Source organism: Argentina silus, assembly GCF_951799395.1.
Source record: "Argentina silus genome assembly, chromosome: 15".
Lineage (NCBI taxonomy): Eukaryota > Metazoa > Chordata > Actinopteri > Argentiniformes > Argentinidae > Argentina > Argentina silus.
The window spans coordinates 8,270,288-8,286,526 of NC_139669.1; the positions used below are offsets into that span (position 1 = coordinate 8,270,288).

Here is a 16,239-nt window from a genome sequence, read left to right on the forward strand (position 1 = left end):
CTTGGCTATTCTAGACGTAAATCAACTAGAGATGTGACTAAAAACAGCTCCTTGGTTTGCAGGCTCAAGCCCTGTATTCTTTTTGTGTTATAGGGGGATAAGTCCACAGATCACTCTTCCTTTCTCTCTCTCTATCTCTCTCGTTCTCTCTCTCTCTCTCTCTCTCTCTCTCTCTCTCTGTTTGCCGTTGAGTCCGCTTGTCAGCAGTGATTTCATTCAAGTGAGGTTCCGTGACTGAGAGAGAGAGATCAGAGCGTCTTTCCACTGCTGTCCATAGTGAGCGCTGTAGCTAGTGCTGAAAACCTGGTCTGGAGCTGAGTCTAGGGGGGCGGGGCTGGGGGGGGCTGGGGGGGGGGCAAGGGTGGTCTCTGTGGGCAGGATGAAGTGAGTGTGTGAGAAGAAAGGGGGGGGGGGCTTAGCAAGCGCAGGTGCTCCAATAACAAAAAGCAGGGAGGCAGTGTTAGAACACAGGCTGAGCTATGAACACAGTCCCTCACACCGAGCCCCCCCCAAGAGGAGGGGGGTTCCTGGAGGAGTGACCACCACCCTCTCATACCCAGCCCACCCTGGATACCCCTATTTTTCCAGAGAAAGTGGTTCAGTCCGTCAGCCCCCTTGGCTATGTTCTGCTGCATTAAGTGAACCTCTCCTTAACTGGCGGAAAGAGAGAAAAAAAATCAGATTTTTCAGAAATCGAAAAAGGATTCTCAATCATATTAGTCAGACAGATTTAATTTCATGATCATAAAGGTGTTGTCATGGGATTCTTATCATGTATGTGCATGCAGTATGTATGAATTGTGTGTGTGTGTGTGTCTGTGTTTGTGTGTGTGTGTGTGTGTATGTGTGTCTGTGTGTGTGTGTGTGTGTGTGTGTGTGTGTGTGTGTGTGTGCCGTAACCAGTTGTACAGTAAATGTGGTAGAGCCTAACATTCCATAGCTCTTGGTAACGGATGGATGGAGGGAGGGAGGGAGGGAGAGATGGATGGATAGATGGATATATGGATGGAGGGATGGATGGATGGATGGATGGATATAGTCATATGGATGGATGGAAGGATGGATATAGTCATATGGATGGATGGTTGGATGGATGGATGGAGGGATATAGTCATATGGATGGAGGGAGGGAGGGATGGATGGATGGATGGATTGATGGAATGATGGATATAGTCATATGGATGGATGGAGGGTGGATGGATGGATGGATGAGCGGACAGCCACTAAATGTCTAGATGTCTCTACCTGTCGAGATCCGAGCGTCAGCAGAAGTGTGAAAGGGGAGGATGTGTGTGTGTGACTGCATCATGCTACAGTATGAAGATTCCCTCTGTAGGCTGGTGGAGGTAGAACACCAGGGGAGGCTGGTGGAGGTAGAACACCAGGGGAGGCTGGTGGAGGTAGAACACCAGGGGAGGCTGGCGGAGGTTGAACACCATGGGAGGCTGGCGGAGGTTGAACACCAGGGGAGGCTGGCTGAGGTAGAACATCAGGGGAGGCTGGGGGAGGTAGAACACCAGGGGAGGCTAGTGGAGGTAGAACACCAGGGGAGGCTGGGGGAGGTAGAAACCAGATGACGGGCTCATTGTAATGCATAGAATGGACTGAGGAATGGTATCAAACACGTGTGATGTAGTTGTGATGTCGTTGTGATGTCGTTGTGATGTTGTGGGGTGCACTGCTGTTACTGAGGAAAACAGGAGGGGAGGAAGTGATCAGGAAGGGAATCACATGCCGAACATTAATTATGGAAACGATTATATAACCCAGCATTACATCACTGCAAGGCTGCAAATCTGTGCTTAAGATGACTCTCATCATCTTAAGCACTGGGGGGATAACAGCGAGGCTACTCGGGGGTGTTTAATGATAGCCTGCATTGCACGGGTTTGTCTGTACAGTAGATCATCCAGGTCGGGCCTGAATCAAGGGGAGGTGTTAGGACCTTGAGTTCTGGTGAAACAAGAACTGTTTGTCTCAGACGCACCTGCAGACGATGTGATCTGGATCTGCCAGTGTTCTTTGTGTTTTTTAGGACGTCAATCAACGCCATTTCAAATGAGAGGGATGACACTGGCGACAGACTCTCATTGGTCGGCTGGACGTATTTCTTCCAGTCTACTTTTATAACAGCAGACGATTATACATTTCATAAAGGAGTTCTGATCCGTTCTCATGCATGTTTGATTCCTTTAAGAGATGGGACGGGATCTTTGTGTGTTTTCAGCCTCTAGTTCTAAAATGAGCGCTCACGAGACAAAAACAGGTCCCCAAAATGATTATATACTTTTTTTTTGCATAAATGTGTTGGCCTGTGGACTGTGTCGTCTAATGAGATAAGAAATAGAGAAACATCCTATTTTAAAGCATAAAGTCAACATTTATGCCAATGCTTGATGTAAAGATTATCGGCAAAAATCCAGTACCGTCTCTTTAAGGATGTGTTCTACCAGTACTAGCTTCCAGTAGGTGTGTATATATGTCCCTCTCTGGTTCACCCCAGGCTTGAGTACACTACAGTAGGAGAAAATAGAAGGGGTAGGTCTATCCTGCCATGGTCTCACAAGGCTAGGCTATATTTAACTAAGGCTATAGAGAGAGAGAGAAAGGACCTTGATTTAGGGCCAGTCGCTGGTGGAGCTTAAGGGTCTTGTCAGAGGACATTGTTTAGCATGGAGTTATCTAAGGCTGAATTGAGAGGCCACGATGGCGGAGAAAGTGAGGCCCTCACAGGCGGCCTACATGTCAGAGGTAGCAGAGATGAGTAGAGGACACCAGGGGAGGCTGGTGGAAATCGGAGGACAGGCTCACACGCGTGTTTGATACCATTCCTTATTCCGTTCCATGCATTACAATGAGCCCATCCCCCGATTTCAACCTCCACCAGCCTCCCCTGGTGTTCTACCTCCACCAGCCTCCCCTGGTGTCCTCCCTTTACACACAACAAAAGTAGATGTTCAGGACCGTCATGACTTTAAAATCTTTAGAACATGAACATAATGGACCAGTAAATGTAGAGTTATCTAGGTTTTTGCATGAAGAAGTGATTTTAGTGCTTTTAGTATCTACAGTATAGTGCAATGTGATTATTATGCTAAGTTTAAAGTCTTATTTGTGATACTGTACATTACATTTCAGGAAAATTTAATAATTTAATTTAATTTGAAATTAATTTGAATTTTCGATTTTTGTCTGTTAAGTGCAGTCAATTAATAATGAATGCTTGTGAAGTGACTACATTCAATATAATATGTAAATGGCAAACTCAAGCTCATTAGTGTTTTCTGGAGTGTTACGAATGTTGGGGTTAACATCTGCTGTATAGGATGTACACACAGTACACACACACACACATACACAAGGCGCCCCACCCTTGGCCTGAATAACACGCTCCCACACAGCCTAGTCGTGGCTTTGTTAATGGGAGTGGGAGATTTGCTGTTGGGGGTTGGGTCTTTTTTTCAGGGGAATCCTTAGCTGTCAAGCCCCCACCCCCTGGCTAGTCGTGTTCCTGTCTGTGCTCTCAATGAGGCATTGACCCCCCTGCCGCCCCCCCCCTCCCCCTCCTCCTTCCCCCCCCCCTCCTCCTTCTCCTCTCCTCTCCCCCTCCTCCCCCCTCCCCTCCCCTCCCCTCCCCCCTCCTCTACTCCCCCCTCCCCTCCTGTTCGGCACGGTGGTGCTGGGTACCCGTGGAGGGGGAAGGAGAAGGGCAGATGGCTGACCGCTCTGTGAGGGCATCTAGGCAGCAGTGTGAATCTCTCCTCAGTTGGCTGGCATCTCAAAGCCCTGTATGAAATGATGTGTAAGAGAGTGTGTGTGTGTGTGTGTGTGTGTGTGTGTGTGTGTGTGTGTGTTGGAGTGTAAATGTGCATGGATATTTGTGTGTGTGTGTGTGTGTGTGTGTGCACACGTGCATATGTGTGTGTGCGCACGCATGTGTGTGTGTGTGTGTGTGTGTGTGCGTGCGTGTGTGAAAAAATCTGCCCGCGCGTTGTGTGTTCATCATCAACAGAGAGAGTCAGAGAAGCTCACAGTAAGCTTATTTGTCTCCTGGTCGCTCGCCAGTTACCATAGCAACCAACCCCCAGATATTGTTCCCTGTCTATAGGAGAGATGGATATATATGGAATAAATAAATAAAAAACACCTCTTCAACCCCCCAGCCACTCCCTCTATACTCACAGCGCACACAGCAGACATGCATGGTTTATTGAAAATAATATAAAAATGGTTAATGTTAAATGGCCGTATTCAATAACCATGTTTTTTATATACTGAACAGTGTACTGCATATATTTATTTATATTTATACTGTATATACATTTAAAATGGGCATCTTCCTTTTCTTAAGTGTTCTGCATTCTCTTGATAAAACACAAGGTAAGATTTCCTCCTCCTCCACGTTTTAGATTTAAAAAACAAAGCGTTTAATATGGTATATGTTTTCTGAAACATTCACTGTTGTCTTTAACACACGATCTGGAAGCCACTGCACAAACCCAAATTCCAACACAAACCACAAGGCAAGGTAGCACAAACCAACGAGTCAGAGAGGCTTGGCTGCTAAGTGTTAATATGTGTTCATGCCCAGTCAGGCTGAGAGAAATCAACAGACGCTGAAAGATTCAGGAGGTCCAAATTGCCACCAGTAGCACACCAGAGGGAGAGAGGTAAATACTTAAATAGTGCTTTAATTCCCTTTGACAACCATGGCAACAAAGATGTGGTCCTTGGACTGTAACCATGGGATGTGAATTCATAGCCAATGTTTCCCTTGAAAGGGCGAGACACTTAGGAAACTTCTGCGGAGAGATAGAGGGATATGTACTTCTTTCTGACTCATCTCTGCTACAAATCAACTGACTTAAATATCCACTGCAGGTATCGTCTGTCTGTGGGCGATTTACTGAGCTTTTATAGAGCTACACCTTCCTCATAAAATCAAGTACATCTAACAAAATCTATATTTTGTATTAATATCAATAGAGCAGAAAATAAATACATGTATGTATCCTGAATACAGTATTACCCCAGTTTCACTCATTCCATGGTATAGTCACTGTTGAGATGATAATAATTTACTATACACGTCAGGGGAGGCTGGTGGAGGTAGAAATCGGAGGACAGGCTCATTGTGATGCGTGGAATGGAATAGACACATTCCTCATTCCCTTCCACGTGTTTGATACTATTCCCTATCCCGTTCCATACATTACAATGAGCCCGTCCTCCGATTTCTACCTCCAGCAGCCTCCCCTGGTCCGGACCAACACTGTGTGTGCTCAGGGACCACATGGGGAGCTGGGCACACAGCCAGAAACACTCATCATCCTGTCGTCCTTTTACAACAAGTTTACAGCTTCATTGTAAATGGAGCAACAAGGCTGCTGAGAGATTTAGGACCGAGAGAGAGAAAGAGAGGGGGGGGGGGGGAGAGGCAGAGTGGCTGACAGACACAGAGAGAGAGAGAGAGAGAGAGAGAGAGAGAGAGAGAGAGAGAGAGAGAGAGGGAGGGGGGGAGGTGAGAGAGAGAGGGAGGCCCCAATGGAAGAGCACTGAACTGCACTGGAGCAGACATAATATAATATATGCCATTTAGCTGACGCTTTTATCCAAAGCGACTTACATTGGAGTGAGTGCATACATTTCACTATATATGGTCCCATTGGGAATCAAACCCACAACCTAAGCGTTGTTAGTGCCATGCTCTACCGACTGAGCCCACAGAGGACCAGATAGACAGGCAGACAGACAGTGTGCTGGACAAGGTTGGCTCCCAGACAGACAGACAGACACAGACAGACACACAGACACACACAGATAGACAGACAGACAGACAGACACACACACACAGACAGACAGACAGACAGACAGCTCTCAGCCCCAGGTCCAGGTCTGTTGATAAACAGCATCACTGTTTTTCCATGCAGCTGGAGAGGAGAAAAAAAAGGCGGTTGTCCAAAATAAATAAAAAATGGAAATAATAAATAATAATGAGGCCAATACCTCACCATAAGATGCAGGGGAGGCTGGTGGAGGTAGAAATTGGCTCATTGTAATGCATGGAACGGAATAAAACATGTGTTACCATTCCTCATTCCATTCCATGCATTACAATGAGCCTGTCCTCCGATTTCTACCTCCACCAGCCTCCCCTGATAAGATCGAAGGCTGGCAATGTGTCGTCAAGGTAACAGAACGGAACAACGAACCGTTGTCATATCACAGGTGAGACGCAACAACCAAACAACTCTGTCTGACACCGACAGATGTCAACACACCGTTTAGGCACCGTTTTATTAGGAGCTGCTGTGAAGGGAAGAATACAACATTTCAACCATACAGTCTTAACCCAACCTGTGACGCACAATATCTGCATTCTGCCGATCGCAGAAACGAACAGAAATGAATGTTTTTTTTTCAAACCACAACAGCTACTGCATTTCAGTTGATTCTTATATAAGTTGGAAATGGAAATGAATGACGGCAATTGCTAGTCTCTATCTTAGCATGCAGAGGAGGGTCTCGGCACGTTGTTTAGCAGTAAGGCAGAGTGAGAACCCTCGACAGTGTGTGTGTGTGTGTGTGTGAAGATGAGTCAACTGGCAGACAGGAAGATAGACACGCTCTTTCATTTTCTCATTCATTTAATTTTTCATTCATTGCTGTGAACCAATCATTCGAATCAAATCATTAAATCATTTTCAAAAGCATGGAGCTGTAATATATTGCATGCATTAATCAAAACGACAGCTGATTTCGATTCTCGTTTCTCGATTCTCAACCTGCTACTACGCCCATGATTTTAAATCAGGCACAACACTGCCATCTGCTGGTGGAGTCTGCACATGGTCATGCAGAGAAAATACTAACATTATAATAAAATACAATAACTGCTAAAATACTGTAACCCCAAGAACCCACTGCTAAAATAATACTTTGTAAGATATTTATATAACTGCTATCATGTAATTGTTTCACTCTGATGGATATTGAGACCAGCCATGGTTGAGATCATAATATACATGCCATTTAGCTGACGCTTTTATCCAAAGCGACTTACATTGCAGTGAGTGCATACATTTCAGTATATATGATCCCAACAGGAATCGCACCCACAACCTAAGCGTTGTTAGCGCCATGCTCTACCAACTGAGCCACAGAGGACCACAGAAATACACACACAAACACACGTTGTGAGATTTCTCAACGGGACGTCCCCACGCAGCTTTTAATTTGAAATCAGGGAGCGTCTGTCTGTCTGCCGCACCTCAATCTCCTTAAAATGGACGCTGACTTTGCTCCTGATGGACGACGGACACGACTCTGGAGAGAGAGAAGAACAGTAAATAGGCCTAGTTATACACATACTGGGATGAGGACATGCTGGGATGAGGACATGCTGGGATGAAGACATGCTGGGACGAGGACATGCTGGGACGAAGACATGCTGGGATGAGGGGGCGGCCGTGGATCTTACTTGCTGTGCCGCTGCACACGGAGGCGTTGCTCTCTGAGCGCTCCTCACCGGGGCGGGACGACGGGGGCAGTCTGACGGCCAGCTCCCCCAGCGTGGGCTTCACGTTGAAACGCCCTGCAAGAAGAACCAGACAACCAGTCACTGCCAGGCCCCAATGACAAACCAGACAACCAGTCAAAGCCAGGCCCTAACGACAAACCAGACAACCAGTCAAAGCCAGGCCCTACAGACAAACCAGACAACCAGTCACTGCCAGGCCCCAATGACAAACCAGACAACCAGTCACTGCCAGGCCCTACCGACAAACCAGACAACCAGTCACCCGCCAGTAGTATGTTTTGCGCATTTTGACCTGAATAAACACGAGTCGGGTTTTGATAATACGATCCAGCACCCCGCTGTTCAAAAACCCTGGGAAGAACCCTGACCTATGACTGGTCTACCTAAGCTAAACCCCTGGGGACTCACTGGGGTCCTGGGCCCTCTCTGCGGCCCTCTGCTCCAGGTGCATGTGGATGATGGCCTGCACCTTCCTCTGGTTGGTGATGATGTTGGGCTGGGCCATCACCTCGGTCAGGCGCAGGTTGTTCTTGATGGCTTTGGAGGCCGTGGCCCGGGCCACCATGGGCAGCTGCTCCTGGTAGCCGCGGTCCGTGAAGTCAACCTCCCCGTCCTGGACCCCTCTGATCCTGGGGAGATAAAAGACATGGCCAGAGGCACTAGCAACATGTTCTCATGTGATAGAGACAGTCGTTAGGTGCATCCCAGGAGGGATAATGTCAAGTGTGAATGATTAATGGTACATTGCAATGGACTGTAAATGTTGGCATTTACAAAACGTTGCTTTGCTATCACACTCTACACGTTTCCTATGTCCCCCCCTCTGATCCTGGGGAGAGACACGGCCAACAGCTGTCCACCTGTTCTTATGTGATGGAGACAAAGGTTAGGTCAAAGGTTAGGTCATTTAGGGGCGTCTAAGAGGAGGGACCTACAACCTTCTCCTTCAAGGTGTTTTGGGAGGGATGGAGGATCCGAGGATGGAGGATGGGAGGAATAGAGGACAGACTATTGGGACACACCCGTTGTTTGTCCTTCTGGTCATCCCAGGCTCTCAGTGTCTCCCAGTGTCTCACCTCCTGTTGGTAAGGACGGTGTAGATCTCCTGCACCAGCAGCTCAGCGGCCCCAGGCTTGCAGTGGACGGTGCCCTCCATGGCCTCCTTCAGCAGGTGCAGGTTCTGCTTCTGAAGAAACTGGGGGAAGAGAACATGTTTTAGTCAATCAAACAACAGAACCGGAAACCACTGGAGGCATCATAGAGACAGATAGTTCTTCACACTGGCTACATGCTCTGTGTTTGCCTTTGCTATGGTACAAGTGTTTTGATCATAGACTACGATATAGCAAATAAGCTACACACCGGTATGTTGCTTTGTAGCAACCTGTAGGCTCACAGAGTATGAGATCAACGGTAGGCAAACAAAGTAATGCAACTGTAAGCGGCGGGGTTTGAACCAGGGTCTTTTTGCATGGCTGACCCAAATGTAAAACACTATACCAAGAGTATGTTCTCCTTGTACAAGGGGCTACATCTGGGCTTAGAAATGTCAGGCAGGGTTACTCATGATCTCAAACCACCTCCGCTACACAACCACCACCATCCCATCTCTACTGAGGTTTCCGTCTGGGTCTCTGCCCGGCCTTACCCTCTCTATCTGGGCCCAGTTGGCCTGTTTAGTGGGAAGGGACGTCCCGTTGTCATAGGAGTGCATAGGGAATTCCTCAGGATAGTACCAGGAGAACATCTCTGCCACAAGGTAGCCGTTGGAAAAATCCCTGGAGGAGGAAGATTCAATTGCATTGAAAATTCAACCATACTAGGCAGTTCAGCTGCTTCATGGACAACAAGGGCTTAAGACAGCTTATGAACCAGGTATTATGACTAAACCCATTTTTAATTGTGGATAGCTCGTCATTACTTACTTATTTATTTTGACGAAGACCTGTTGGCAACTTCCTAGTTACAAGCCATTTTCCAAAGCCAGAGGCCAAAGCTATCCTTTAGGATCTTTGATGTTGTCTGCAAAACACTCACCTGCGCACATTCAAAACACTCACCTGCGCACATTCTTCGGAGAAAATGACAAGTCAAGGCTCTGCAGCCACTTCAGAACCTCTCTGGGAAGCCCTGTCTTTCTGGGAGGCTGAGCATAAAATGCCATCGTTAAATAGCTCGTTAGCTGGACTGTCAATGGGTTGGCTGGCTGAAATACCGGTATATTTGATGTGTCAAATTGAATACTATGAGGCTTAGAAATAAATCCCGATATCACTTTTCCTATCCAGCTGCTGCAACCGTTAGAGAAATAAAATCTGGTGATGTTGAGCAAGCTACGAAGCAAATGTTCTTTAGCCAAACAGCTAGCCGGCGAGCTAAGCCATTTTGACACACTTGACGTTTGTACAGTTCCATGGCAACAGCGCGGTTTCTTCTCCGTCCCGGGGAGCTGAGGCCAGAGGAGGCGGGACAAAACACGTTGCTGCCACCCAGTGGAGAGAAAACACGTTGCTGCCACCCAGTGGAGAGAAAACACGTTGCTGCCACCCAGTGGAGAAGAAGCACGTTGCTGCCACCCAGTGGAGAAAAGGCACGTTGCTGTGCCACCCAGTGGAGAAAAATCACATGCTGCGGCCTCACTGACCGCAGGTTGAGGCAATAATGAGGCAATAATGTAGCAATAATAAACATATGAAATTGCAAACTGCAGACTGCATTCAGACTGCATTTACACAACATAAAGCTGAACACAAAATTATTTGACTGATTTAATAAAAAACTACCGTTCCACAATTTAGATGCACACTTGTGATACTAACATAGGCCCTAAACTTCATACAGATTCATTACCAAACCTGCGTGATATTTTCTTCCCTCAATCGCATCCATTGTAAACCAGGGTTTCTAGTCCATGCTCCAACCCCAAACCTCAGCAGCTGATCTTGCCAACTGCACTGCAAGCAAGCGTCTCATTGTTTTAAGTGCCAGAGTTCAGACGTGTCCAGGGTGTTTGTTGAGTCCCAGGCATATTGGTGAGCCCTCAGATTGAGGAAGAGTGGACGATCATGATCATCATCATCAACATCATCATCGTCATCGTCATCGTCATCATCTGTACTGGAGGTAGGCTCTGAGCCGGGTGGGCAGGGGCAGCTGGGAGAAGAGGTGGAGCCGGTCGCGGGCCAAACACTCCCGAACTGTCTGGCGACACAGCTGACTCAGCAAACGGGGCGTGGCTACGGAAAGGAGGAGAGGAGAGGAGAGGAGAGGAGAGGAGGGGGAGGAGAGGAGAGGAGAAGGGAGGGGAGGGGAGGAGAGGAGAGGAGAGGAGAGGTGAGGAGAGGAGAGGAGAGGAGAGGAGAGGGGAGGGGAGGGGAGGGGAGGGATTGTTTTTGCTTGCTGGCCAGTAAAACTGAAAGCGATGATGTGTGTGTGTGTGTGTGTGTGTGTGTGTGTGTGTGTGTGTGTGTGTGTGTGTATGTGCGTGCATTCATGTGTGTGTGTGTGTGTGTGCGTGTGCGTGTGAGTATGTGCGTGTGTGTGCGTACGTGCGCGTGTGTGTGTGCGTGTGTGTGTATCTCACCCTCATACAGCAGCAGGAAGCCCTCTGTCAGGCTGCCGGGGGGACAGACCTCCACAGGCCTCTGGAGCTCCATGTTCCTGATGTTGACGTCCGCCCCATAGTCCAGCAGCAGCCTCACCATGGCCGTGCTGTCCCTCTGGGCCGCAGCATGGAGGGGAGACTCCAGGTACCGGCCCTTCTGGACGCTGGCTCCTGCATGGAGGGAAATACACAGCAGTTTAGTCATAGGGCTACTGGCTGCCCACGTGTCATTATGAGGTGAGACACACACGCACACGCACACACGCACACGCACACGCACACACACACACACACACACACACACACACACACACACACACACCGAGCTGAGGTGGCCATGATACACTCTCTAGGTACCAGCCTCACCGTGTCAGTGGTACCATCCCTGGTATCGGGCCCCAGCCTCACCTTCCCTCAGAAGCCTCCTGGCACACTCCAGCTCCTGGTAGAGACAGGCTGTGTAGAGGGCGGTGCCCAGGTGAGGGATGTCCTGGTCCACATCTGCCCCCCAGGTCACCAGGGCCTCCACACACCTGCTGTGGCCTGCAGGAACACACAGTACAGTAAACTACAGGTGTATACTAGTACAGTAGACTACAGGTGTACAGTATACTAGTCCAGTAGACTACAGGTGTATACTAGTCCAGTAGACTACAGGTGTATACTAGTACAGTAGACTACAGGTGTATACTAGTACAGTAGACTAGTAGGCTTCAGGTGTAGCTCTACTGTAGTACAGATGAACACTGTCACTGACAAATCAACATGTCACATTTGCTCAAAGTTGTTCAAACATTCCACCGGCCTCCCCTGGCGGACTCCCTCCGCCGGCCTCCCCTGGCAGCCTCCCCTGCTGGCCTCCTCTGGCGGCCTCCCCTGGGCAGCGTACCTCTGCAGGTGGCTTCGTGGAGGGGCGAGGGCTGGAAGACGGGCGCCTGGGGGTTGGCGCCGTGCTGGAGCAGCGCCTCAGCACACGCCACGCTGCCCACGGAGCAGGCGTTGAACAGAGGGCTCACCCCGTCTATGGTGTTGGCATTCACCTGCACCACACCACATACATGTCACACCACATACATGTACACAGAACATACATGTACACACAACATACATGTTACACAACATACATGTACACACAACATACATGTACACACAACATACATGTTCAGTTACACAACATACATACATGCATACATAAACATACAACATACATGTACAGTTACAGATGTATACAGTACATCAGGGGAGGCTGGTGGAGGTAGAAATCGGAGGTCAGGCTCATTGTAATGCACGGAAAGGAATGAGGAATGGTATCAAACACACATTCCTCATTCCATTCCATGCATTACAATGAGCCTGATTTCTACCTCCACCAGCCTCCCCTGCAGTACGTCATGTCATGTCATAATACCCATCTAGACACTGAAGCTGAAGCGCGATGTGCAATGTATCTGACTCTTACTCATTCAACATGTCAATGTTCAAATTGTATCTGTTCTAAATACTTTACATTATTTTTGTCATTAGTGTTACTATAATCAATTACAGTATCGGATTAATTCAAAATACAGTACCAGTGAAAAGTTCGGACACACCTTGCCAAGAGTGTGCAAAGCTGTCATCAAAGCAAAAGGTGGCTACTTTGAAGAATCTAAAATATAAAACATATTCTGGTTTGTTTAACACTTTTTTCTTTACTACATAATTCCATATGTGTTGCTTCATAGTTTTGATTTCAATATTAATCTACAATGTAGAAAATAATAAAAATAAAGAAAAACCATTGAATGAGAAGGTGTGTCCAAACTTTTGACTGGTACTGTACATCCTAACCAAAACTCAGGCCTTTGAAGTGAATCCACTGTAATATGCAGTAGATTAGTCATCTGGTTAGCGCTCCATGTGTTTGGTTTTATTAGGATGTTGGGGGGGGGTCTTACGTTGGCCCCTGCTTCAATCAGGGCCCTGACACAGGTCACATGGTCCCCCAGACAGGCCTCGTGGAGGGGACTCACATGGTCTATTGTCAGGACGTTGACATTGTGGCCCTACGGAGACAAACACACAACAGCATCATTTCATCGACACGATGGTCTGTGAGGTTGATGTTGATATGCTCTCTTTGTTAGAGATCTGGGCCTGTATCAGGGGAGGCTGGTGGAAGTAGAAATCGGAGGATGGGCTCATTGTAATGCATGGAATGGAATGAGGAATGGTATCAAACCAGGTATCTGCCTCCACCAGCCTCCCCTGGCCAGTGTCCCCAAAGCACGCAGGAACACACACACGCAGGAACACACACACACACAACCACACACACACGCGCACGCACACACACACACACCCACACGCACCCACACACGCACCCACGAACACACATGCACCCACGCACCCACACACGCACCCACGAACACACATGCACCCACGCACACACACACACCAACGCACACACACACACACTGACGCAACCACGCACACACACGCACACACACACGCACACACACACACACACACCCCCACACACATACACACACACGCAGTGAGGTCACCTCTAAGATGAGGTTCCTCAGCGCCAGGAGACGTCCCTGACCAGCAGCGTCATGTAGGGGGGAGCGGTCGGCCCAGGATCCTGCAGCACACACACACGCACACGTTAAACATACATGTTCGTTCATATGTCACATACCTCCTCCTATAGTGGCACACCACACCTTGACTGTGTGTGTCCTTCTTCATATCTGTGTATTCTTTATTAGGAAATAAGCAAATTGCCCAGGTGTGGGACAGTAAAGTTTCACCATCATCGCTCTGTCCATCCATTTTTCTCTCTCTGTCTCTCTCTCTCTCGTTGGTCTCTCTTCCTCTGTCCCTCCTTTGTCTGTCTGTCTGTCTGTCTGTCTCTCTCTCTCTGTCTGTCTCTCTCGTTGGTCTCTCTTCCTCTGTCCCCTCTTGTTCTCTCTCTCTGTCTGTCTGTCTGTCTGTCTGTCTGTCTGTCTGTCTGTCTGTCTCTCTCTCTCTCTCTCTCTCTCTCTCTCTCTATATATATATATATATATATATATATATATATATATATATATATATATATATATATATATATATATATATATATATATATACACACAGTATATTTTTGTGTTGCTCTTAGCAGCCAGATTGCTTCCTATGCATGAGACTACACTAGGTGTGTGTCACGGAGAACCCAAACACAGCCTGCAGCAGGAATGAAAACTAGGGCAGAGGGGGGGGGGGGGGGGTCGTTCTTCTATTTATACATCCAGCTATGAAACAAGTCTTGCCAGTATGTTTCTGTATGCCGCACACTGTACTGTAAAGTACACACAGTCAGAGGTTACAAGCTTGATAGTAAATACCTTGGAAATAACTGTGTATATAGCCTATATACTGTACTGTATAACTGTGTTATAGCCTATATACTGTACTGTATAACTGATGTGAGCATGTCAATGTGACACTGCTGTGATGATCTTGCAAGAAGTGACTGGTGTAAACAGTGTATACTCAGCAGACAATAATACACACAACTCTGCATGTCAACATTGCTGAAGAGGACGGAGGTTCTTCCTTCCTGATGAAATTTCACAAAACATAGTATTAGTTATGATAGATTATCCCTACTGCATCTCCCTAGGTGTTTAACTCCTAACTATCTCAATCTAGGAGGTAGTGCTCAAAAAGGGTACAGACTATAATCAACACACCACTCCCTTCAGCTCAAGGGATAGGGTTAGGGATAGGGCTAACCCTAACCCTAACCCTAACCCTAAGCCTAACAGCAGCATAAGAATGCATGACAACAACCATGTGACAATAGACCAAAACATCAGAATAGAACACAACCATTTTATTGTCCACACAATGTGGAAATGTGCCTTTGGCTTCGCCGTGGCACATCAAACACTACACATACAAAAACATCATACAACATACAGCAGGACCAGACACAGATCTAATACTCACTGTGTCCTTGACCAAAATCATAGAACTCTGCAGATATCCTGGCCGCCTCTTTGCGGTTCCCTCTGATGACATAGAGGTAAGTGAGCAGGTTCAGGGAGATCTTGACAAAGAGCTTGAAGCAGAACAGAGCCAAGATGCTGAGGTAAACATTGGACAACTGGACCGCAACAGGTTTACTGGTGTTGTCTGCTGGCTCAGTCATTGCGCCCTGCTTTAGGAAAGAGCTCTCTGCTCCTACTAAAGGGAGGGGGTCATATGATACCTGCAGCAGACTAGTTCTCCACACCAAGCCTGTCTGTCCTGGCTGGTCCTCGCTGAGCGGGCTGTTAAAATAGGGCAGCTGCCTCTGTGCCTGTGTGAAAACAGGGGCTCTGCAGTGACCACCTCTGACTGCAGGCTGCACTGTGTGGGTCACAGTGGGTTGTCAAAACTTTTTCTTAAGAACATCCTTTTTACACACATTACAAGTCAATTACAATGTCAGTTCTATGACTGGGATGGGAACTCAGTGGAGTTAGTAGTGACTGGACATTCGGTTACTGTCAGTGGAGGCTGGTGGAGGTAGAAATTGGAGGACATGTGTTTAATACCGTTCCTGATTCCGTTCCTTGCATTACAATGAGCCCGTCCTCCGGTTTCTGCCTCGACTTGATCACTATTGATGTGGTAGATGCTAAGTAAGTGGGATCCTTGAGACAACCCTAACCTAAACCATAACCCAACCTTAACCCTTAGCCCTTAGCCTAGCCCTAACCTTAACATTTATCATAACACTAATCCCTAACCCTAAGCATAACCTAAACTGTTGTCGGGTTGTCCCAGTTTACCCTGTTGATATGGAGCATTTTTGTGGGTCATGCCTTTTTAAAATATTTTAGCCTTGGAGTGCCATGTGTCTAGTGTGTCCCACCTCAAAAGCCTGTTCTCGATCATGTTTTGTACTGTAATAATAGGGACATTTTTACGAGATCATTCACCTTATCACCATTCAATTTATCTATAGCCTAAAACAAGATGCCAGGAAATATGTATGAGTGATGTGAGAAAACGTGTTCTTTATTTGAAGGAGAAGACAAACTACTTCTTACTTTTAGCTATTTATTTATATGTCAAAATT

General features: G+C 47.4%; 2 protein-coding genes across 2 annotated transcripts; both read right to left on the minus strand.

Annotated features, from left to right (window-relative positions):
* Positions 1 to 6,581: 6,581 nt before the first annotated feature.
* Positions 6,582 to 9,927, minus strand: spata4 (spermatogenesis associated 4). Its single transcript, XM_083685605.1, has 6 exons — positions 9,601 to 9,927; positions 9,189 to 9,318; positions 8,617 to 8,735; positions 7,949 to 8,169; positions 7,481 to 7,594; positions 6,582 to 7,326 (listed from the first exon to the last, which is right to left on the minus strand). Exons 1-6 carry the CDS (start codon positions 9,702 to 9,704, stop codon positions 7,232 to 7,234), a joined length of 783 nt encoding a protein of 260 aa, XP_083541731.1. The 5' UTR covers positions 9,705 to 9,927; the 3' UTR covers positions 6,582 to 7,231.
* Positions 9,928 to 10,648: 721 nt separating this feature from the next.
* asb5a (ankyrin repeat and SOCS box containing 5a) lies at positions 10,649 to 15,324 on the minus strand (the record flags this gene model as incomplete). The annotated part of the gene is made up of 7 exons (XM_083685538.1): positions 10,649 to 10,776; positions 11,124 to 11,315; positions 11,553 to 11,687; positions 12,034 to 12,184; positions 13,082 to 13,189; positions 13,691 to 13,770; positions 15,123 to 15,324. 7 exons carry the CDS (start codon positions 15,322 to 15,324, stop codon positions 10,649 to 10,651), a joined length of 996 nt encoding a protein of 331 aa, XP_083541664.1.
* Between the last annotated feature and the right edge of the window lie 915 nt (positions 15,325 to 16,239).